This window comes from Aythya marila (assembly GCF_965140915.1).
Source record: "Aythya marila genome assembly, chromosome: 5".
Lineage (NCBI taxonomy): Eukaryota > Metazoa > Chordata > Aves > Anseriformes > Anatidae > Aythya > Aythya marila.
The window spans coordinates 53205337-53230725 of record NC_139046.1 but is presented as its reverse complement, the minus strand read 5'-3'; the positions used below and the strand labels follow the sequence as shown (position 1 = coordinate 53230725).

The window sequence follows — 25389 nt, the reverse complement described above, 5'->3', positions numbered from 1 at the left end:
AAGCAACCTTTTTTTTTTTTTTTTCTCATTCAGTGGACCTTAATACTGTAGGTGGCTACTAATAATATCTTTCTTTTAGTTTGTGTTACTTCTTAGATAATGCAAATTCTCCATCAAAAATCATTGGAAAATCAATCTTCTAAAATTTTTATCATGTTTGGAACCGCCTGTAGTACATCATGTTACCAGGACAGTCTTGTAACAGTTTTGATGCACTATGCTGTGCAACAGCCTGACAGTTAAACTAGGTGTACGCAGGTGATAGTTTGAAAACTTATTTTATCTAAATTTTTGGGTGGGGAAAGAGAAGCAAGGTATTGATTTTTTCCTGATATAAATGGGAATGTGAAGGTAAGTTTTAAGATGGCATTTGAGTGTATTTGGAATACCAATAGTTGGAAGTGGGGGATAATGGAATTGCTGCTTTGTTGTGCAGGAGTAGGCAGGAAATCTGTTTAGCACAGTACCACTTACACCACTTTTCCCAGTCGCTGGGCATGTGCAACTTCTGCTGGTACTGCTGGGTTAAAGAGAACCTAGCATGGTTGAGCTGCAATGAGTAGTCTTAGCAATGGAAACCAAAATATGTTGAATTTGGGAGACGTGAGGAGTTGTCTGTGATTACAGAAAAGTAACTGTCTTTATATGTGCTTTCCAGGTGAATAAGAATGATATTAGGAAAAAGGTGCGTCGTCTAATGGGAAAATCACATATTGGATTGGTGCACAGCCAGCAAATAAATGATATTCTAGACAAGCTTGCCAATCTGGTAGGTAATACAGTGATGAGTGATGTATCTGTGGGAGTTCCAGTATAAGGGGAAAAAGATACCTCAAAATTCTTCTATAAATGCTCTGCAATACTAAGATAGAAGTATTAAAACCAAACTGGATTATTAAAAACTGCCTTTATAAGTACAGCATAAAGACTATGATGATATGACCCTATTTGTAATCTTATATGCAGTAATCAAATGGAACTATGATATAAATATGTATAAACATGAGATTTCAGTACTAGAGTTCTTTGCAACCCTAATGTTTTCTTAATATCACTTTTATTGAGGGGAACCTTTGTTCTTACTAAAACTGTAGCCAGTGTTTAGTTTTCCATGGGTCACCAGGTTGTAAGGTTTGTCTGGATCAGTTTCTATTCAAAACTATTCACATTGTCAGCTACAATGCAGAGTAAACTTTACATTCTGTGTTGCTCATTAAGAATATAGGCTAACAGATAAGTTAATAAAATTAGAGAGCTTTGAACACAGCTTTCACCAGGGTAGATGCATGATAAGCCTTCTGAGAGCTAATTTTCCAGAGCACTTCTACAACTCTGGAACTTTTTTTTTTCTGTACAGAAAGGATGTGTAATTCTCTTATAGTTAATTGGAGGAAGAAGCAGACCATTTTACTGCAATATTAACAGTAGTTGGCACCCAAACAACACACTAGCACATACTGAGTGTGGTACTGGCTTGAAGGTTTTCCTATGCTGTGATAACTCTCATAGTAACTTTTTTTGAAATTGAATTTAGTGCAGTATCTTGCCTAAGGCTTTGCCCAAAATTGCCTCTGATCAGCTGTATTAAAAACTTTTATTTTTCTATTGTTTGTTGAAAATGCTTCTAGTGTCACCTACTGGACATTTTTCAAGAAAATTGTTTTCAAAATTCATTCACGATGGCATTTTTTCTTATCTAGAATGGACGGGAACTCCCTGTGAGACCCAGCGGCAGCCGCCACATCAAGAAGCAGACTTTTGTAGTCCATGCTGGGACAGACACAACAGGAGACATATTTTTCATGGAGGTAGAGACAAGAACAAATAATAATGCAACTAGTAGCATTCAGTAAATAGTATTAGAAATCTCATCTAACATCTTGTGCTCCCAGGTGTGTGATGATTGCATTGTGCTGAGAAGCAACATTGGAACTGTGTATGAACGTTGGTGGTATGAGAAACTCATAAACATGACTTACTGTCCCAAAACAAAAGTGCTGTGCCTCTGGCGGAGGAATGGTCAGGAGACGCAACTGAACAAGTTCTACACAAAGAAGGTACACATTTTATTTAATAATGAGATAAGTCAGTGCAGAACAAATATATTGGTATGTCATATTCCATGTTTTAATCAAATAATTGTATTCCCTCTCCAGTACTGATTATTAAACTGCAGTGGCTGTTAACAGCATTGATACCTGAAGTTGGCATTATGCTTCGTCATTTACCTGGAGGCAGTAGTACAGCAGGATGTAATTTTAAAAAAGGGTAGCTTTTACTTGATTTTTTTTTTTTGGTTTGAAGAATACAGAGAGAGTCTAGTGTCTGATTGAATTCCGATCCATGAGGGAAAACACTTCAATTACCAAATATTGAGTGAGCATGGAGGCTTACAAAGATATTCAAAATATTGTGGTAGATTCATGGGGTAAAGCTAAATAATACTTTACCTTAGTAATGGATTTAATTGCGTTGATTTTAACGGAAAATCCAAACTGACAAAACATGATTTTTTTTTCCTTGGCCCATGTATGATTTTGCTGATTTCATGCATGTCTACTTTCTCCACTGATTTGAAGGCCATTTTCTTCTCCTTAGAATTATTTGCAAATATAAAGAAATAGCTTTAAACCTATTACAAAAAATCCAGCCACTCTTAAACTCCAGTAATGCCTGAACAATGACCAGCAAGAAAGAGATAAAGATTTGCAACTGCAAGTGATATGTTGAAAAGCTATTATTTCTGAGGCAAAGGAATTAGATTTCTGCTTCAAAAAAATAATTTTACATGGACCAGGTAATCGTAATGCAGGCATAAATACAAAGAGAATGACAAAATCAGTACACTACAGAAGTTACTCAGAAAGCTAACTGTATGTATTTTGGGCCTTGGATAGAAATTTCTCCTAAATTTTACTCTGAGATTATGGCTTAACTATTATTTGATATTAGAGAGGGGAGTTAGAATTAGATAATTTCCTTAAGCCATATTTTTCTATTTGACATAAATAACGAATAGATAATGTAAATGAGCATGACTGGTGACATTGATTTCTGAATCAACGAGAGAAAGGGAGGGATTGTGATATTGTTTTTAAGCTTTTTCTGCATTAGGAAAATGAGTAAACTTGGTTATATTGGTTATATTTTCCATGACCATGTGCCATGGCGTGAACTGTAGCTTGGGCAATTTAGCTATGAAGTAGTTTCTCCGTCAACTTAAAAAATAATAATAATATATAAATACAATCAAGTAATTAGCTGTGGTTGAATTTTTACAGGGTTTTGTTGTTGTGTACCACATGAGGCTTGTTTTTATTTTTTTTTTGTAGAATCTTGCTATTTGCTTCCCTTGTAATGTGGGAAAATAATGCTGTTTTACTCTTTTATATGTTAGTGTCGGGAATTATACTACTGTGTAAAAGACAGCATGGAGCGAGCAGCAGCAAGACAGCAAAGCATTAAACCAGGTACAAGATCTTACTTGTTGGGAATATTTGTTGCTTAATCTGCAATCATCTAGGCTTTATTACTAATTTCTTTAAATATAAGGGCCTTTAGTTGGAAATTTGAGAATAGCTTTGTACGGTGTGTACACAGCACAGAATGTTACCATTAGCTTGCCCCCATATATCTCACTCTGGATCCAAGCAAAAGCAAAACATCTGCATAGTGTCATATTTAAAGAGGAGTAACTACCAGTCAAATCAGAACTTGAAAATACTTGAAAATACTTGAACATATCACGACTTGGCTGACTGCTTTCTGTTTCTTCTTTTCTTCCCCTTTTCCCATACCCTCTCTCTGTTGTGTGTGTGTGTTTGTTTGTGTTTCTTTTTCTTTCTTAACATATCACAGGCCCTGAGTTGGGTGGTGAGTTTCCTGTGCAGGATATGAAAACTGGTGAAGGAGGTCTTCTGCAGGTCACACTGGAAGGAATTAACCTGAAATTTATGCACAGTCAGGTATGAGGGAAATACATAAGATGACTATGTGAGCATGAAGCTTTTTGCAGCACACCTACATCTGTGTTTCCTCTTGCCATGGTATCAGGAAGAACAAAGGATAGTGTGATGGATGTTGATGGGAATAAAAAGTAGATGTGTATATTTATACAAAAGCACACATGCACATTTTACATATATGTAAAAACACACTGAAATGAGATCCTCATGAGAACTGTAATGAACTGGAAAAAAAAAAAGTTGATACAGGTTTCAACTTCTTGTTTCTGGTGGTCAGAATTGTGTAAGCACAAAGCAAATGGTAGCGGCATATCAAGGGAGAGAAAAATTGATCACTGGTAATCTAAACTGCCATAATGCTCACATTGTGAACATATCCTGCTGGTGTAAACTGTCAGCCTTAGAGATACAGTGTTTGAATACTGCAGATGCAAAAGGTGACTTACATTATATGTAGTCTGTCATGTTTTAAAAAATGAGGAATCTGTAGAATTTAGTATGAGAATAGAACAAGAAAGTAGCTCTTGCTGTAATTCACAAAAATAAGAATGAATTATTGATTCTTTTTTCCCTCCAAAGAGCAGATCTTCTAGGCATAGAGGAAACACAACTAGAATTGCCATTTCTTCATTTTTGTGGATGTAGTTTCTGTTGCTTCCTTTGATCCTTGTTTTTTATTTTGCTTTGTGTTTTTTTGTTTTGCATATGATATTAAATGCATGCTGTGCTAGACGGTAGAATCCTCTTTTAGGAGAAAAAGAGTGCGTGTGTGTGTGTGTAAGTAATAAAAGCTTCTGTCAGTCCTCTGTGGAGTGCTTTTTCCTTTCCTTTCCTCTTGACTAGACTTTTCTCTCCACACAAGCTTTGTTCTTCTTTGAGTAAACATCAGTGTAGATCCCACTGGAAGTGCACGTCCATCTCAAAATCTTTATTTAATACTTCTCTCAAGATCACGGCATCGTCATGTTCATATATGGCAGTATAAGGACTGGAGTGTTGTGAGCCTCCTTAAATTTTCTTCCTATTACCAGGGTAGAACTTGGACTACAGCTGACCTACTGTTGTAGTATTGCAAACCTGCTCTGTGATGAAACAGTCTGCCTCTATGGCTTTATTTTTTTATTTTTTATTTTTTTACTGAAAGACTGGAATGACATTTTGAAAGAAGCCTTAGGGAAACCTAGTGCTGATTCTTACTATGGGACTGAAGGGACCATTAATGGTTGAATTTAGCATTACAGTCACTGAGTCCTGTGTTACCAGCAGTACTCCTAGAGTAGTAGCTTCATCATGTCCTTGCTGACAGTGTTCTAATTTGCTGTCAGTGATGAAAATTAGTACATCTTTTCTGAAGGATGGTCTGTGCAAATTGACAGATAAGACCCAGGAAATATGCCAGCTGTCTTCCCCACCTGTAAAATTATTCCTTCTCTTCCTCCACTTTCCAATGAGGCTGCAGCCAGATGAGTTCTCGTTATTTAGTATGGATATTGAATATGTTGAACTCCTGAGTCTGTTAGATTTACATTGTCAGTGGGCAAGGGAATTGAGTATGTAAGATGCATCCTGGTTTTCCTCCATATCAAAATAATGTCTAGATAGACATAAAAAATCTGCCAGTTGAGGGTCTGTAAAGAATACACAACTGCAGCATTTATGTAAAGTACTCCTACTAGTTGTACCATACAAAAATATCCTTTTCAATTCCATCATCTTTGGAGCTGAAGGATGCTTGCATTCTTATTCTAATACTCGTCAATCAGATTGATTTAATAAAAAGTCTGCTGTTTTAGATAAACTGTCCTTTTCATTTCTCATATAAATTAAATGGATTGCTCCTTAAGGCAGTTAATTTCAGAGTATGCACATATATGATTAAAACCAGGAACCTATAGCCATTTCTTTGTTGAAAACTGTTGAAACTGACCAAGCAATGGCTACAGGACCTCATCAGACACAACTTTCTCTTTGTCTTAGTTCTTTACTCCATATCCAGACCCTGATTTCAGCCTTCTTTCCAAGTACTCTTTTTTGTCAAGACATCTTGGAAAAAGAAGGGTTTTCTGTTGCTCCTCTTGGTTGGAAGTCATAGAAATAATACAGTTGGTTTCAGTGTTAGAATGGTGCTGGATTTCGTGAAACTATTTTTTAAGGCTCTTGATCTGTAGCTTGTGTATGTTATCACTGTTTCATATGAATTCCTCTGGAAATGTTTTAGATGAATGGTGGGCCAACCTACTACTGACGCATGATAGCTGTCTTTGGCATTTGCAAATTGTCTCACCATACTGGCAGTGTAAATAAGCTTAAGAAGAAAAAAATGTTGAAGTCTGTCTGAGCCTTGCAGGTCAGAGGAAGTCTTTCCCTAATAAGGAGGAGTCAGGTGTACCTGTGACATTGGCAGGCTATTCACAAAATTCCAAGTTTAAATCTACAAGTTGTAATATTGGGTGATTGTCCCAGTTAAGAATTTGTCTGTGTCAAAAATAAATGGAAGTTTAATATGTAGCAGGCATATGCCCACTTACAGTAGGATCCACACTGAATGCTCTGTCTTGAAGAACCATTTTCCCCAGGGTGAGTAACTCTTTTTTCATTTACACGCTTTTTTGTTTTCTGACTGAGAGAAGAGCATCTCTGTCCCTTAAAGTAGTGACAAATTGCCTGTCAACTGATATGTCTTCTGAAAATTGGTAACTTAATATAATTTTGACAAATAAATTCTCATATGGCCCATAACTCCTGTTGCTGCACTACTTAGTGTTATGCTCACATTATGACAATCTGGGGCAGTCAAGTCTTTCATCCAACTTTACTGTTACCAGACTAAATAGCAGTGTTTCACCTGAACCTTTCTATTTAATTTTTGAAATTTGACTACTAGCAAAAACTTTTTCACAGAAAATATTACAGAAAGAGAAAACTAAGTACAATAAAGTAAGTGTTTTGTTATTGTCTGGTTTTCTTTATTGCCATCCCTCAAAAAAAATGTTTTTGACCAACTGAACTGATACAGACATGGTGAAAACTGACAAAGGGAAAAAAAAGATAGGATTAGTTCTCCTTTCCTTGAGAGTGTGAATATAAATAGAAGGCAAGCTTAAGATTTTCTATTTAGGTACATCAGAAGTTTAGTTTTTGATACAGATCAGAAAACATCCTTGGACTATTTGTTAGCTCTCTGGTAGTAAAAATAACTTGAAAACCTGACTTGATAACCTGACTTGTCTCAAATATATGGTGATCATGTTTACTGACCTCTATTGATACAAATAAGTCTGTTCAATAAAGAAAAAAAGGCTTCTGGTGAGGTTTCTGGTGTTGATTTCCTTTGCTTTTCCTGGGTAGTATATCGTCTAGGGCTACGTGCATTTGGTTACTATTGGATTAGGAAGCGTTGCAGTGATTTCCTTTCCTTTTTTCCCAAGACAATGTAGTGTACCTAGTAATTTTTTTAATGAGGTCCTAAGGTTATGGCTTCATAAGCATGTAGGAAGTGTCAGTCCAGGCTATTGTAATATAGTCCTGTAAGTGCATCTTTAAGGTACTGGAAATAGACTCACTCTGAGTGTTAGGCCAATGTTAGTCTTGGTGTTTCTGTTGCCTTGAAAAAGCAAAAGTATTAGAATCTGATGTGTGGATTTGATTCTTTATGGCACTTTCTACAGCTTCTTTTGTCTGTGTATTTGCTGATCCTTTTGGAACTGTGCATACGTGAAGGGACTGTTTTATGTTGTGAAACATACTGGATTTTGAACAAACTTAATATGCTCAGAACTTGTTTATTCATGCAGTCTTGTCATTTAGGTTCTAGGCTGGAAAACTTAGTTGTGTAGTTCTTTTTTTTGTCTTTTGGGGTTCATGTTTGTACAAAAAAAAAAAAAAAAAGAGTTAAAAAGCAGGTTTGTTTTCTAAGTGACTGCCCAGCTGACAGTGGCCATTTGTGAAATGAGCATATGATAGAGAAGGGCCGAAATGCTCCCATGCTTCTTAAAGCAGAACACTGATGCTGACTTCTAAAGGAGACAGTTTCGTGAGCAAGTAAGCAGGTTAAATATCATAAACAGCAGTAAAATCTTAAATGGTGCAAGGCTGTCAGGGAGGAGGGAGATTAGTAATTTCTCATTGATTTCTCGTTGGATTAAATTTGATTACTGGATAGGTTAGGAGGGTCAGTGTCAGGGTGGGAGGTGTAGTGTCCATAACCTGCCCTCTGTGCCGGAGGAGGATGCATGGAGGGGCAGAAACTGGGATGGATCAGAGGCTACAAATGATGTCAAATTTGGGAGCTGGCTTTTTTTCTCGTCCCCCTCTTCTGTTGTATTTCAGGTGTGTTGGTATTCTTTTTTTGCAATAACTCATTTGAGTGCCTGAAGGGGTAGCATTGTTGGATATGTCAGAGTTACTAACTCCTTCGTTTCTCTTCCATGCTTTCTCCTCCTGCAAGGAGCGGAAGGTACTTCATCTTCTGCTGTCTTCGCTTCTTAGCACTTTTAAGTTATTTGTTGATTTCTAGCATTGTGGCAAGTTTGTCTTTTGAATATTTATTTCACCCTTTATTTATATATTAAACTGTAAATGAACTGGTAGTGTATGCTACAACACTTCAGGTTGTATCTGCTGTGGTGATGTTTTTGTTTAATTTTGGGTTTTATTTATTTATTTTTTAAACTTACTAATTTTGTGTTATTTTTCTCCTGTTTTTGTAGGTTTTCATAGAGCTGAATCACATTAAAAAGTGCAATACTGTGCGAGGAGTCTTTGTCCTGGAGGAATTTGGTAATTACATTATTTTGATATTAGGTCTGTACTCACATGGCAGTAACTCAAATTTCCAATCTTCAGATTCAGAGTTACACTGCAGTTTCAAAGATAGAAGAAGAATGTAGATTGCACTAAGAAGTTGCCTAACAGGGAGATGAGTGACAGCATAAAAATTTACGTGTTCATTTTCATCATATTAAGATTTGTGGCCTAGGTATTCTTTGTTAATAGACAAAGAAGATGTTCTGAGTTTTGTGAAGCAAACAAAACAGCAGTTATCTTTGATCTGTTTAAGATTTTTCTTTGGTATGTTCCTTTTTATGATTCTGGGAAATCATCTTTTTCTGCGCAAGACTTGCAGTTGATCTTTCTCAATACTGTGCTTTCATTGCAAAAAAAAAAAAAAAAAAAGCATTGCTACAAGTTTCTTCTTCACTTTGTGTGGAGTTTAATTTTTGTTGTAGATCATCTTTTGTAAGGTTGCACATTAGGCTGTGGCTTTTGTTTCAGAGCATAACTAGTAAAGAGTGGTAAAGATTAAGAAGAATAGAGAATTTGTGTTATTTAGGCGCGCTATTGCCGTTACCTATAATCTGCCTACAGTCTAGTTTGGAGAAAGTTCTGGGTTTCTATTCAGTGTCAGTCAGTCTATACTTAAATAGTTGTCTGAAAAAAAAGAAAGAGTGACTGTAGATGCGGCTCTCCATAATATTTATCCGTACATACTGTTCTCTTGAAATACTCCCCAGACCTGGATTGATTTATTCTTCCACCCATCTCCGATACAATTTACAGTTTTGCTTCCTTACTAGATCAGCATACTTTGGCTGTTAATCAAAATCTATATTTGGAGCTCCGTTTACCAAGACTGATTGTTCTTTGGTGCTGTGAATAGAAGGTTCTGACTGATGGATTCTCTCTCACGATGTAAAAGAAATTTAGTATGAGAGTGCTGGAATTAATGTCTTCATCCTTAATAATATGTTGTCTCCTTTTGGTGATACAAAGTTATAAGGTATTCAAATTGTAAAACCTTTCTGACATTTATTATTTGCTTGTTTTTTTCCATAAATGAATTTAATCTCCCAGAATTTGGGGATTTCAAACTGTGAACAGTTTTTCCCCTTGTCTGAAAATATGCATGGTTCAAATAATCAGATTAATGAACGTAACCACTAGAAAATTTTCTAATAGTTTAAATGATCGATGATGTCTGCATTATATGGTTGCATATTCCTTTAGTATTGTGTTTTTACCCTGATGGACATGATTGATTTTACTTTCCATACAAACTGCTTAAGATGGTAAAACTTTATTGATGGCTTTTACAAATATGAGAGTTCAGAAGCCAAAAAATTAGCTCAAACCATGGCTTCAGCCTTTCCAAGAGAAGAGATTGGATCAGGAATGAATCTTGGGTCATTTTTGGAGACCCAAAGTTCTCTCTTAACTCTAGGTGTTCTTTAAAATGTATTTAAATTGCTCAAGAAGACAGACAATGTTTGTTTTAGGTATTCCCAATCAACTTCTGTTGATGACTCTGTGATACAACTTTTAGCTACTAAATAATAACTGTAAGGAAGAAAAAGAAAAGTTGTTTTACAGAAAAATTTGTAATTAAGGAGCTACTGTAAAATCGAGATGTATGATAAGGAACTTATGGAAGGGTATTTTTCAGAAGTAAGAGAAACGAAATTGGGAGCTGAATGCTACAACCAAAAGCTGAAAAATTAAATAACTTATAAAGTAAAAATACCCTACTCCCAAAATAGAGGTCAGAGACAAGAACCATTTTAAAGATACTAAATGAGATTTACAATTTGGCCATCCATAAACAAAAAGAAGAAAGGAAGACAGATGTTGCAGAAAAGCCAAGCTCTCTTGTAGTACAGAATTGAGTGTTTATCTGAGGGCTGCTCTTTTGATTGTTAAAAGATGAGAAGACTTATCTGTTCAAAAGAAATCAACATTTTAATTTAGAAGTGAATCGATAGTGTTCACCAAAAGGTTGCATGGCCTTCTTAAAAATGAAGTTATAAAGCTGTGTTTAAACATTGTGAACCTTGCAATGTGATTTCACTATAGAGTATACTGAAGTAGTGCCTCCTCTTAGAAATGTGGAGTGTGCTAAACAGGTACTCCAGTCTGATGGGAAATACTTCAGTACAGGATTTTATGTTATTCTGTGAAGCGTAAGTGCTCCAACTGTAACAATGTCAGGAAATGAAAGGTCAGTTGGTGTAACACTGGGTTTATATCACAGCATGAAAATTGGAACAATGATTTCAGAGCAGGGTGCAAGGAGAAGTTCAGGAATTGTTGCCCACAATTGGAAATGGAGATTTAAAGTAGGTGAGGAAATGTGAGGTTCTTCCCTCTGGAATTTGAGTTACTGCTGTGTACTTGTGCTTTACTTTCTTGTGGCCCCTTCATCGCGGCTACTATGAAAACCTTCAATCTCCAGCAGGTAAAGTGATGTCCCCTGAACTCATTCTATGGTAGTGCCATATTTTCATTCACAGGACCAAAGGCTGCAGGATGGTGCTTAATAATATACTCCCTTCATCCACTTAGGTTAACAGCATTAGGATTAAGTTTTAATGTTAGAAGAAAAGTACTTCTGCTAATCTCTTAATTTGAGTTTTGGGTGGGGTTGCCTTTCTTTTTTTTTTTTTTTTTTTTTTTTTTCCTTCTGTATTCTGCAGTGGTAGTGCTTTGACTTCTGTGGGTGTAAATCCAAGCCCACTTTTTTATTCTTCCTAACCCAGTCCTCTCAGGAGAATTTTTCACACTGAAAGGGCTGTGAAGGAGTACTGTACTTAAAGAAAAGGCAATTTACTGACTGCAAAGTGAGATGGTACCTTGCCTAGGTGCTCTCCTGTTCCCTCTCTTCCTGTTATCAGTTATGATACGAGACTTTACAGTTTCCCTTCTCTCCTTCCCTTGTGGCCCAAGGTCCTTACAGATTTCCCTTCCTGCTTTTTGAAGAGTATATGAACAGTTATATGTTATCCAGTGGGCAGTGAGACTTACACAGCTGTAAAAATCCTACCCTATTTGGCTGTGCACCAGCCTCACTCCCACCTTTACCCCCTGGTGACATGGAGTTAATTTGGAACATCTGGTGCCAATGGGTAAGGTAGCTTGGATGTGCACCTCCTTATCTTCCCAACTCTAGTTACTGGTATCACTGGGGCAGTGCAGCCTGGGTGTGCACTTCCCGTTTTTCGGTCATTAATGTAACAGCCATCTGTCCGAGAAAACAGAACTGAAAAATCAAACAAATATTATATTACTTCTTAAAATCATATTCTGTAGTTTTCACTAGATTTTTTTTCAGGAATGACAATACCATGGCATACTAGAATTGGTAGGCACGGGTTTGTACTTCGAGTACCTTTCCAAACCCAGTCTGCACTGCCTACTTTTGGCCCTCTAGAGCGTGATCCGTCTCCCTCTCCAACATTTAGCTGTGTCATATAGTTGAAAAGATGACATCTGCATGGATAGGCTCTGTTGTGGATTTTTCCTAGTTACTCATACTGAACTCATCTGCCTCTGTTTCTTTTCTCGTCATTAGTACAGTGTGTAATAAATCACTTACCCCTCCTCTATGAACCTGGTATGGTTTGGTTTTGCATAATTTCTATACTACTGCTTCTAAATTTTTTTTTGTTGTGATACAGAAATCCCATGGCAAATTTCAGCTATTCTGGAAGGGAAGTATTCAGAGTTGGTCTTGTTATTATGCTGATCTTAACATTTAAAATTTGCCATTTGTATGTTCTTAATGTGGTCTTTGTTCTCTCCTGGTGATTTCCCATGGTATCTGTTCACAACAATATTTGTAGACCAAGTGTGAGGTTAAAGGCACAGTTCGGATGCAGTGCACGCTGATGGGATGGTTACAGCTCACTTTATGCATTCCACAGTGAGAGCAAAACACAACTTTTTCTTTAGCTTTATTATGTTCTTTCTTACCGTTAGTTTGAGGCAGTGCAAGGGAGCAACATGAAATTTTCAGGATAATAGATTTTTCATCAGTGCCCTAATCCTCTTTTTGTATAAAATCTGGAAAACAAGTAAAGCCTGGTATTTTATGAGGATATGTAACTGAAATCCATGTTTTACTTTAAGGCAATTTGTTCAAAAGCAAAGAACATTTTCAGTGAGTATGTCAAGTTAAAAGGAACAAACACACACCTCCTAAACAGGAAAAAGACTATTTTGAGAAACTCTTGAAAGACAGATGGGAAACAGTCTTCCAGTTTAGAAAAAAAACAACTCCCTAATTTCCTTTTTTTTTTTTTTTTTTAACCCTCTGGATTTCACTAGGTTACTACCAGAGTGTCCAACAGCTGTTTTGAGATTTGTTATTCAGTCAGCAGGGAAGGTTTCAAACGTCTAAAGGGTAAAATCTTTGGGAATCAAGTACTGACAAACTCCTGTGGAATTGTTGGTTTGTTTCATTGCACTAAACATTAATGATATTTTGCCATTAATGTTGCTGGCTAGCAGGAATGAATATTATTAGAAAAGCCAGAGTCTTTAAGAACCATCAAATATCTATTGTGATTTTCCAAACAGAGACAATGAAATATTTTGCCAACCTGAGTAATTCATTATGACATTACCACTATCGTCAAGGATGTGTAATGTAAGAAAAGAGGAAAAAAAAGTATCTAGAAGTGAGGGATAGTGAGATGCCCTGTTCCTGCACCTGCTGTCTGTGTGCATCGCTTCCCTTTCCTATGGGAACATTGTGCTATTTCTTTCCCTTTTTCCTCTCGTTTTTTGAACTTTTTGTTTTGTCTCTTGCCCGTCCGGTTTTAGTTCCTGAAACTAAAGAAGTGGTGAGCCACAAGTACAAGACGCCAATGGTGAGTCAACTGTGATGCCTTCTGGTAGTTCTTTAGAGGATATATCTTTATATTGTCACATGGAGAAAAGAAATGCATTGAGATTGCAGGATTTGCAATGCTAACACTGCAGTGAAGTACAAGCTTCTCTTAATTAAAGCCTTCCCTTAATTAAAACCCTTGTGAAACTTGTTGATTCTTGTTCCTATGACACCAGAGAATCTCGCAGGTAATGTAGAAAGTGTGGTCTCTTTCATTAAATAGATAAGCCAAACCAGCTAGCTTGCATCTTTAACTTCAGCACAATATGCTATTGAAACTGTTAAACTGAAGACAGTGCAGAACACAATCCATAATCCACAGATCAGATGGAAAAGGAAACTAATTTCTGGGCATAAAGTGGTTGCTATCTGAATTTGTGAATAATTCCATTCTCTTCACAAAAGTGAGCAGTGAGACAAGAGATAATAATCAGGCTTTTATGTACTTAGGAGGAAGAAAGAGACACCAATGATTATCATCGTAACTGACATTTCTTCAGTTATTTTCTCTGAAGTATGGTGTATACATTTGGTAATTACATGGAAGCTGACAGTCCTTTAAGGGGAAAAGAAGTAAGATACTTGAAGAAGCAAGAAATGTGTTATAAACAACATTCCTAGAATATATGTAACTTAAGAAGCAGATAGCTATATTTTTTAACAAGCCATTTCAATGAAAATGAATGATAATTTACAGAAGCGTTTTAGCTTGTCCTACAATACAACAAAGCATGCTGTCATACACGTATAACAAAGATGATAAATATAAGCCTCGGTATACAGGACAAGAACTTTTCAGATCATCAGAATAGCCAGTATTAAAACTTGGTTATAGACTGAGTTAGTCTTACCTTCACTGAATTGTGCTGCCAGTTGCATGCTAGACAAGGATTTTCTATTAAGTAATAGTACACGTAATCATTTAAAAACATTATTTGTAAATCTTTCTAATGGTTTGTGAAAGCCTCTGCTCTAAGACAGTGACAAATATGTTTGGTATTTTTTGTATGAAACATGCAATGTTGGGTATTGTTTATATATATATATACACACACACACACACACACACACACACACACATATATATATAAATTTAAAAAAATCCCAACTTTTGTTAGCCATGGATTCACTAGCTTTGGTTAACAGATAACAGGGATTACCAGTCCTTGTACTTTTGAGCATAAAAAGATTACCATTGTGAATACGGAAGAATCCTTCCATCTCATTGAGTCAAGGTATAGTATTGGATGTTTAGTTTTACAGGTGTTTTTTGTTAATTCTTTCAACCCCTCCAAGAAAAATGATTTTAACTTCATGCAACAGGCCAAAAGCAATTATGTAGGATGTTTTTGCTAAAGCACTGTCCAACTTTCTTACTTAGCGTACTAGTCTTAAAAATTATGAGTAGTCACACTATCAAGCAACTAACACTTTTATCCCCAAGGTGTTTTGTTTGTTATAAGGCTTGTCTTCTCTATTTCAGTTAGAAAATAGCATCAGACACTTATTCCAAATTTTTTATGTAGCAAGAGTATTTGTCCCATGAAGGCATACAACAGAATACAAAATGTGCAGTGGATTTTATAAAATGCTAAATCATCTGAATTTTGTTATCTCCATTTCTAACCTCGTAGGCTCATGAGATCTGCTACTCCGTGCTGTGTCTCTTCTCTTATGTGGCTGCCATTCGTGGGAAAGAGGCAGAAAACAAAAGCAAACCACCTCGGCCAGTTTCCAGTTGATCATGATATTGGGAAGTACCTACCCTTCGGCACACTGACGTGCTGCAGTATTCCCATTTTTACTGCAGTTACTGGATCTCACTTTGCTGTCTTCTATGAGAACTTGATTATTTATGTATGACCCTGCAAGTCTTTTCCCGTAGAAAAATCTAAGACTTCATTGCTCAGTCTCCTTCTGAATTCATCTTTAACGGAGTTTTTATATGAGCTGTTCATCAGACAATTTTGAGCATCAGCATCCAGCTGTGAGTGACCTACTCTGGCCGTTCCTTGGAATTCCCTTTTTCTTAAGGTGGCTAACATAGCCTGAGTTCAGTTGTTTTTTTGTTTCTAGTGGTACTTGTTCCAAATTTATCACTTTACAACTGCAGGCTTCTGCTTTCAGATTCTCTCATTGTGCACAGTGGAAGCAGTCCGGTCCTGCATGTTGTTTAAATGTAATGTTTTTATTGTTTTCCTTCTGTGTTGTTCATTTTTACCCACCGACATGGAGTTCTTGTCACACAGTTCTTCAAACCCTTTTGGTAGAAATGAACACTTTAGCTACTGTAGTCTGAAAATATCACGTGACAATTGAAGTTTGGCTATTAAATTGCTCTGTCTGTGGAGGTGACTGCTTCTCAAGTGGGAAAAAGAGAGAGAGACAGAAAGAAAGAAACTCTGAAGGTAGTATATTGTGAAAAACCCTGGCACCCCATGAATTATGTGGTTTTTCAAATCGGAGTTTAGATAGTATCTGTAGACATCTCAGCAGTATAGTTAATAGATACATATAGCACTACTGAAAGCAGTTAATCACAGAGGGCGGAAAATGGAAATGTAAAATTTGGAAACATTATTGGCAGAAGCACATGTCAAACCAATGTAATTCTGGGTTCGTAACTGTATTCTATACAAGATGTTTCTATAGCAATGTACAGAACATACTCAGAAGCTCAAAGGATTATCTGGTCTCCAAAATTTTTAAGCTATTGCTTTTTTTTTCAATCTCTACTTGCATATCAAGGAATCTCGCAAATACTGGGTTAATGCGCAATGAAACTCCTTCAGTTAAAATTATCCATCACATTCCTTATTTTAAGTAGACTGAATATGAATGTTTCTTGCATCCTGATTTTGTTATTGAAATGTACTGCACTTGTATGGAAAGCTCTTAGGATGCTGCGAGGAGGGACTGTCTGGAGCAAATAATGTTACATGTAAAATACCTGGAAAAATGCTCTGATGCATACTGACGTATTGTATGTTTTGATGTAGGATTCTGAGTAAATGAACCCAGATATAACCCTGTTTTGGCTTGGTCAGGGTCTCTACTGTTTTGAATGGAATAAACTAGTAATGCGTGAGGAAAAGATGTAAATATTACAGTACCACATCTATTTATAGAAACTGTACAGCTGTCTGAATGTGAAAATAAAATGTCATTCAACCAGCAACTTGTTTTTTATCCTTCTGTGCTTTAACTTTTCTGTTCGTGCAGCTTACTCTGAAATTAATGTAGCTATATACAAAACACAACATACACATACGTGAAATAATGAAAAAGAGCAAACCATATATGGAAAATTACATTTCTTTCCACATCAGTAGTTGAAACTTATATTTTTGTTGTTGTTTTCTTCTTTCGTAACATCCATGTAATATGTATTTTAAAAAAAGTGAAAAACATAGGAATAACATACGCGTCTGAATTATTGATATATTGGTTGTGGACGTACAAATAGAAAGCAAGTATGAAAAATCATTTACACTTTGCTAGTAAGAAAACGAAAACTAACAAACCTTGAATTTAGCTTTTTTATTTTCTTTGATCTTTTGAGACTTTAAGTTTTCTTATGGCAATACTGGAATTTTTAGCAAATGTTGTATTCTTTATATTACCGTACTACAGGTTGAAATCCTTCAGTTAAGACTTAAATCATGTTAGACTGCATAAATGTTCCACTAACTGCAATGCTGGGTCCCACTTAGGCAAACAATATTAATTTTTAAATTTTAAATATTATGTTAACAGGCCTATTGACATACTCAAACTCGCTATAAAGAGAAGATTAAGGTTTTAAATAACAATTGATGATGTGCATTTAATTGTTATCTACAGCACCCTTTTTTCCCTCTAAGAGCTGTCTTTGTGTGGATGTATTTCTGTGTGACTGAAAACCATGAAGTATAATCTTTTAGAGCTATGCATTATAGACTCATGAAAAACTTAAGTCCCAAGTAAGACTTAAATGGGCCTTACAAGAAAAATCGCCTCCTGTCCCTTTCAACAGCATTTTTGTTACAGAATGGCTGTGGCTAAAGTTGCAGACGTTGCTGTTCACAGGCAAGAATCAGTAACTCTGCAAATGGGCTGACATGGGGCTTTTGGCCTTCAGGTGAGAGCAACTAAAGAAATTCTTGAAATGTATGAAATCTTTCTGGAACTTGATGATGTGTAATTGTGCTTGGCAGGTGTTCTGTTCTGCTAACTGAGGGAATGTAGCACATTCATCTGAGATAAAGGCATGCCGTACAGTGTTTTCACTGCTAAATACTCATTGTGGTTCCCTGGAAATCTAATACAGCTCTGGAGGTTACAGTTAAAACTGGCCTAAGAGTGTAAGTCTTTCAGAACGCAGTCTTCTACCCTTTCCACCTTAGCTTCATCACTCCTAAATGTTGAAAGGTATGTAAACTTTTCTTTGTAGGAAAAGAATAATTACAGCAATTTCCATGTGTTTTGTCATGTCCTACTTATTTTGATCCTTAGGTAAGAATTCCTTAGCAGCCATAAGCACTTAGAGGCTTCTAAGCCTTCCAAAATTAAATGGAATACTGAATATTGGTAATAACAAATAGTGCAAGAATACTCATGGAACAAAATGGCTTAAGCTACCGGTTTTACCACTAGGAGGAGCTCGTGATTTAGTGTTACAATATTTTAAGCTGACAACCTTTTTATTTTAACACTTGTGATATTTCCAAGGCCCTTACACAAATAGCAAATACGTTAATTATGTGACAAAGATTGATGAACTTGCCTTAAACCTTAAGGCAGTTGCTTGTCCTGAACAAATTTCTTTCTCTGTTACAATTCTTTGTTCGTGGAAGTTGGTTTTCAAAATGACCAGTAACCATTCCCTGCAAATATTAATGTTTGTGACTGGTCTTCCTGGCAGTTTTTCAAAGTGGAGCTGGAGTTCCTAATTATCTTTCTTTGGGATTGCAGATCTTCACTGTGGTGTTCCAAAAAGAAGGTACCTTTGTTTTTGTTTGTAAATGCAGTGTTGATTTCTAACATGAGTAGACCTAAATTTTAAAAGATTAAAGGTTTTAGTATTGGTCAGTGTCACAGTGGTGGTAAAAATTGTGAAGTTGAACATTGAGGAAAGGGTTCATTGCTTCAAGAAATCTATTGTAAAAACTTCCTACACCCTGATTTCTAGCTTCAGATACACCTGGCAATCCTACTTCGACACTTTCACCACAGAAGAGCTTGTAGGATAAAATATAAGCTGTTCTCCTGGGCACCCAAAAGCTAAATAGCTAGAAGATGGAAATTATGAAGAATTTGTTTTACAACTAAAATTCTTAGTGATCAGAGTGGATGGGAAAATGTGGCTATGATTCTAAGCCATCTTTGGAGCCTTTATATTATAAATATACTAAAGATAAAAATATTTCTAGAGCCATGCTACTTATGCCAGACAAGGGCTTTTGGTTCCCACTGAGTGTACTGCCAATAAGGAAGCAATTGCTAATATTGCTTATAAGGAATGGAAGCAAACCAGCCACTGGGTCAGGCATAGACTGCCCTGACCACTGAATTCAGAACTAAATGAAAATAGAAGCTCAGCTTCATAGAGCATAGAGTTTGGGTAGGAAGAGACCTTAAAGATCATCTAATATCTAATTCTCACAAAGAGAGCAATATTTAGATCCCACTTCCCCTTGATTGCCAAATGGATTGAAGTTAGAAGAAGTTGCCTGTGAAATGAGTTCCTGCTTCTGTGAGAAAAATGGCTTCTGCACTGCAGCAGTGATATTTAGGAACTCCAAGTCACTGCTCTTAGACAAGCAAAGTTCTGGTGAAAAACATCTCCTAGCTCCTAAAGATGTGGGAGTAGAAGCAAGAAGCAGCCACTTTATGCAAGGGACCTTGCCACACAAGGCAATGCCAAAAAGCTTCTCACTCTTCCAGAATTTACAATTTAGCCAGCCTTGCTTCTCACAAGGACAAGACATTTCTAAACAGCTGAGTGGGGTTATTTTGCCTCTGCTAGCTGCAATGACTTTTTGTGCAGCCCTGTCTTATAACGCTCTTATAAGATGTTCAGTGTGAGCTAGAGCTTTGAGTTCCTAAAGCTGTTCCTAGTGCTGATATTCAATAAAATAGTAGAAATAAAATAGCAGAAACATGCTGATGCTTTAAATAATAGTAGTATATGATTGCTCTTTCCAGCGCTGTATCCAAAGGTTTGAAAGCTTGATGCTTGTGATGAATGAGGTTTGAGTACACGTGAGTACAACAGAGGACCTCTTTCAGGCAGATTCTGTGCTCAGATATGATAAAAACCAGCTCAACAGTTACACCAAGCATAGTATAATCGTAAGTTGATTTTCTGTTTAGGTTTGCCTAGTATAATTGTAATTATAATAATTGTAATAAGGTAGTTTTCTGGTTGCATGTGTGCAAAGCTTTGAAACTTCTGAGAAGTAGCAGTTGTAGCACTGACAAATTTTCTTCCAGAAATCAGTCCTACAAAGAAAGAACCACATATACAACAACCAAGGGCAAGTAGTGTTGCTTCTATTTACAAGTTACTATAGTGATAAACGTGGTTTAGGAACCTATATAGAAATAGAAATCCCCTTCTCCTAAAATAGCAGTACGTAAAAAGGAACAAACGGTGGCCTGAAAAACACCAAGTAAAGCTCTAAACAGTTGCTTCCTTTAAGTAGATGAAAACTCTGGTTCTGTATTTCCGTTCCTTTTCTTCCACTCTTTTCTGCCTTTTCAGTTTCCCTCAATAATGCCAGTGAGCACCTATCTTTATCCACAGCATTCTGGGTGTCAGAGCGGTCTCTCCTTCCCTTTTCTTACAGTTTCCCTGCTTTTCTTCCAGTTTCCTTTCTTGGATTCCTTGCTATTTCCCTACACCTAATTTCTTGGCCTAGACTCACTTCAGCCACTCATTCTCAGTTCCACACCTCAGTTTCTCCTCAGATGTCTCTCTCTGTTTAGTGTTTTTTCATCCATTCTTCTCACCATCATAGTACGTAAATCATGTTCCAGCCTCTGCACAAGCAGTCCGGGCCTATGCTCTCTTGCTCATCTTTCTCTGTCCTCTTCCAACTTCCACTCAATCTTTTTCTTCTTACCAAGCTCTCCGCCACCCTCCTTTCATCATCTGTCGTCCCTCAGCCTCAGTCTGCTCTTACTCCTTTTGCATTAAAATGAAACTGTTTGCAGTGGAGTGCTAAAGAGTGCTATTGAGGGAACGGAAAAGATTTTCTGCTGATCACCTATAGCACCCAGCAGCAGCTTTTCCATATACGTCTTGGAAACTGTTCAACCATTTCATCTGATATTAGAAATAAATGGGTCTAAAACAGACTTGTAACCTAAAAAACTGTCTAAGTTAACATGTTTTCAGTGATGAGGAGAGAAGTATCATGCATTCTGAAATTTTTGAAGACATTTATCTGGTCAAAATCTACTTTTTTTTTTTTAAAAAAAACAGGTAATGTATACACGACCCAAAGTAGAAGAAAATCCTGGATTCTTCACTTTTTTTTTTTTTTTTTTTTTTTTTTTTTTGCTTCGGATTTTTGTTTATGAAAACTAGTGGTAAACAACAAAGCCATATTTGAGAGTTACGCTAGTAATTCATCTTTTTTGTGATCATGCTTTCCTGGAATAGACCTGGTTTACTGGAGCAATTATCTGTCATTATGACAGATACGAAGCAAATGCAACCTTCATAAAGGTTAAATTACTTTCATCTACATCCTGACCTAATGTATTTGGGTCCCACAGTCCATACTTCCAAGTAAAACAGTTACAACTACGTATGATTTTCCTAATACTTGTTTTATACACCATAATGAATATAAAGTAAAAGTCAGGTGGTTTTCCATGGTGAGGGAAAAAAAGGAGGCACACTTACCACTTATTTTTTTCCAACATTTATGCATATAAATTTCCATAATTTTTCCCATCAACATGTTTTATATGGATTACTTTTTTTTTTTTTTTTTTTTTTTTGTATCATTCATCTTCTGTAATGTTGTCCCAATACAGAATTAAACCTGAAATGTGTTCATAGCTAGTTGGATAATTATCTGTGTTTTTGTGGCTACTTGTTGTCAACACTTCTGTCTGGCACAAGAAGCAGATGCTAGACTATTTTTTCCATATAAGGACCTCAGGAATGAAGCTGTTCTTATCTGTTTCTTTTAAACCTTCACCAGTTCAACCTGTTTTAAGATACATTACTTGTGCAGACTGCTGTATGGACCCTGCTCAAAGACAAGTGAAGGATATCTCGCCGTCAGCCTTTGTTGCCCTAATATAGAGTTCTGTGGTTGAGGGGCACTTGAAAGGTATCAGTAGGGCTATTTTTAATCTCAGCAGAGTGTTCTTAGAAAATTCATTTGTAAGGAGACAGGAATGGTTTTATTTCTAAACCTGCTCTAAGATGTGGTAGTGACAAAAGTCTCTCCTAAACATGTATAAGGATTTTATTTCAAAGAAACTCTATGATAAAGGCAACATAAATGACTTCTCTAGCTTCCAAAAACATCTTTTGCCATCTTATCAACATCTTATAGCTCTCATTTGAATGACCTTCGAATGATTAAGTTATAGAAACAAACGCTCGTGATTTAGTCTTTTGTTGTGTTTGTATTCATTTTATTCAATTATATATCTCCCTTGGAATAGCTAGCACAATAATCCTTTCTTAGAAAGAACGATACCTGCAGATGTGGTGTGCTGAAACCATCTTAAATTTTGCCTTGCCCTGCATAGAAAAGCTTTATTACAATAATTAATGGGAACCTCTTGACATTTCACTGTAATCTTCAACGAGTCAAATTTAATTTTTTAAAATAATTTCTTATAATAAGCTTAGGGGAAAAAAAAACAAAACAAAACAAAAAAAAAAAAACAGTAAAGACTCCTGTTGCCTTTTGCAGAGTAGCAGTATTAAACACCAGCCAAGCTGGCAGCCCAGTTTGGTGGCTTTTTATTTATTTATTTATTTATTTATTTTTAATTGGTTAGAAACAGAAGTGCTGAGGTACTAATGGGCCAACTCCTGTACCTGTTCTTATTCATGCTGTTGGTGTGGTTCCAGAGAATGTTTATCCCTTCTTGTAGAGGGACCAGGAAGATACACTTGAGCCCAGTAAGGCACTTTATGCCATTTTAAATATTCTATTGGGATGGGATGAAATCTAGCAACCTTTACCTTCATCCTCCACACTCAATTTGCAATGATTTTGTTCAGACTTTACAAACCTAAGTAATATTCTCTCAGACCATGAGAGGCCTGCTGGAAACTTATTTAAAATCCATTTAAAATCACCATGTGAAAATCCATTTAAAATCACCATAAATCACACACACACCATGCTGTGTGTGTGATTTATGACAGGAGTGTAGTCACACTGAACCTGCTTTTGCTCCCCAAGCATGACAAAAACTAGGCTCTCTTCTGTCAAAAAAGCAACATTAAGGAAATATTCCCCATCCCTATGACAGAACTGATCTAATTTTAAGGTGATAAATCCACCTGGTAATCTTCTGATCTCAGTACAGTTGTGCGTACGTTTCTCTCTTTCCCTGTCATGTGTGCACGTTGGCATTTACATTGTGAAGTGCTGACTGCATTAAGGACATGAGAGATACTACTCATGAACTAAACATGTTTTTATTTGCAAAAAAACCCACACGATTTCCTTTAGTACTGCCACCTCAGCGTGAGGAAGGCAGCAGCACTTCTACGCTCAGCCTGCTTCGAGCTTCGGAAGGCAACGGGCGGGCCCCGGCCGCGGGCCCTGCGCCTCGCCTCAGCGCAGCGCGGGAAGGGAGAGGGCTGGTGCGCCGCCATTTCGCGGCGGCGGGACCGGCCCCGGCGGCGACGGATCGTGGAGATTTTCCCCCTTTCCCCTCCACGTACGTGTCCCCATGTCCTGATGGGGACAAACCAGGCTGCCCCGGGAGCGGGGTGGCTGCCACATGGGGCGGGAGTCCCCTGGCATCCCGCCGGTGGTGGTAAGAGAGCCCGGTCAGCCGTCCCCAGAAAGGCGCTGAGGGATACTTGTCAAAATGGGGTTCTGTCACTGCCCGACCGTCAGGTGCTAGCGTTTAAGGGAGAATTAAAATGCATTAAAAAAATCGCAGACATGAAGTTAAGCTTGTGAGTGGCCTGAAGAGGAACTCAGTTTTATAGTTTTTCAGTAAGATTTGGGTAGTGCTTTAGAATTGGATTAATTAGTAAGAAAATATGTGGTGTAGTCATAGAAGAGCCAAATCTTAATTGCTGAGAAGTTTACTCAATTTTAGAATTGCACTTGAAGGATTTATTTTATTTTATTTTATTTTATTTTATTTTATTTTATTTTATTTTATTTTATTTTATTTTTTGTTTAGTTAAGTATGGTACACTTTGGATTTTGAATTTTTTTCTTTCTCCTGGATTTTATATGCTATTTTTCCTTTTATTGTACTTTTATGAAGCGATGGTCAGCCATTAACTTATTTTACTTTTATTTTTTCTCTTGTAGAATAACAGTCAAGATCTGCACTTGTAAAAACAAAAACAAAACAGATTGCACTTAAGAAAATGAGGAGTTCTGGTAAGGTTTGCTTGCATTGACGCTTTAATTCCATTTTATGGCTTCTGTAAAGGCTACTGAGCGAAACTTCCCTTGGCCAGGACAGTATTTCCTTATCAGATTTAGATGTAACATTTAGACAACAGCAGTTAGTAGATTTTTTTTTTTTTTTTTTAATTCTGTGGTCTTTGTTGATAATGTTTTTACACTTGGTTATACCTTGCTAATTTGCAAAAAATAAAAGGGGAAAAAAAAAGGAAATGCCTTCCTCAGCCCTTCTAACGGTACATAACAACTGAAGGTGTGAATATTTGCTATTACATTCAGAGACCATAATTCCATCTGATTTTGTAGCAGAGGAGATCCCCCACAAGAAAGTATTAATTAAAACCATAATTTGTCAAGTTGCCTTACAGGTGTGATAGGGAAAAATTGAAATACTTTTATTGTCCTTAACCAGCTACGTTTGGCAGAAGCTGCTTGGTCTATGTAGCTTTAATTAGATTGGGATGAAAGTAATTTATATATTTATTAACAACATGAAGTTAATGATCAATTAATTAAATATGTAGTAAAGATCAGTAATAGAACAAATAAACTGCAATACTAGGTGACTGGAAAAAAGTAATAAACACCCACAAATTTCTAAAGATTCTTCTAGAACTTTTGCTAGGAAGTTCTGATCTTGCATGCACAGCTTCTCCCTCTTCCAATTTTCACTGTGTGAGGAGTGACTTGAATTTTCATTTTTTAGGATTCAAATTTTTAGAAATAATTTTTTTAAAATTAACTTGAATGCACTACTTCTTTTGTAACTTTAGATTTGGACTTGTGTTTATTTATATGTGGTAGAATTGTGTATTTGAAGACCATTCAAACAAAATTTCATGAAAAATGATTGACATTTTGAAAGCATAAATTTGTAGTACATTTCTTTTCACGGTGGAAATAAATGTTCACTTGTGAAAATACTGCTCTTCCTAAAAGCATTATGCTCACGTTGAATAGCTAAAGATCAAGTGGAAAAATCAATTTTCGTAGTGACTTTTGATTCACTTTTGTACTCTTGCAATCTTGTACCCTATTACAGCATGAAAGTACTCTCTGTGTGAAACACCTTTCTGATAATAGAATGCATTTGGTATAGCACCTGATTCTCTTCAGGATAAACTGTCCTTTGTAATCTAAGCTC

At 36.5% G+C, this 25389-nt stretch overlaps 1 protein-coding gene across 13 annotated transcripts in view; it reads left to right on the top strand.

Annotated features, from left to right (window-relative positions):
• Window positions 1-16777, top strand: part of MADD (MAP kinase activating death domain) — a gene marked incomplete at its 3' end in the record, with an annotated part of 66105 nt that extends 49328 nt beyond the window's left edge. For 11 of the 13 annotated variants that reach the window (XM_082761867.1, XM_082761866.1, XM_082761864.1 and 8 more), the window contains 8 exons: window positions 659-769; window positions 1701-1808; window positions 1893-2057; window positions 3398-3470; window positions 3859-3965; window positions 8675-8744; window positions 13563-13609; window positions 15264-16777. In XM_082761867.1, the coding sequence (XP_082617993.1) occupies window positions 659-769; window positions 1701-1808; window positions 1893-2057; window positions 3398-3470; window positions 3859-3965; window positions 8675-8744; window positions 13563-13609; window positions 15264-15371 (789 nt within the window). The remainder of the gene's footprint in view (window positions 1-658; window positions 770-1700; window positions 1809-1892; window positions 2058-3397; window positions 3471-3858; window positions 3966-8674; window positions 8745-13562; window positions 13610-15263) is intronic. The other 2 variants (XM_082761865.1, XR_014317628.1) reach the window with 2 other exon arrangements.
• Between the last annotated feature and the right edge of the window lie 8612 nt (window positions 16778-25389).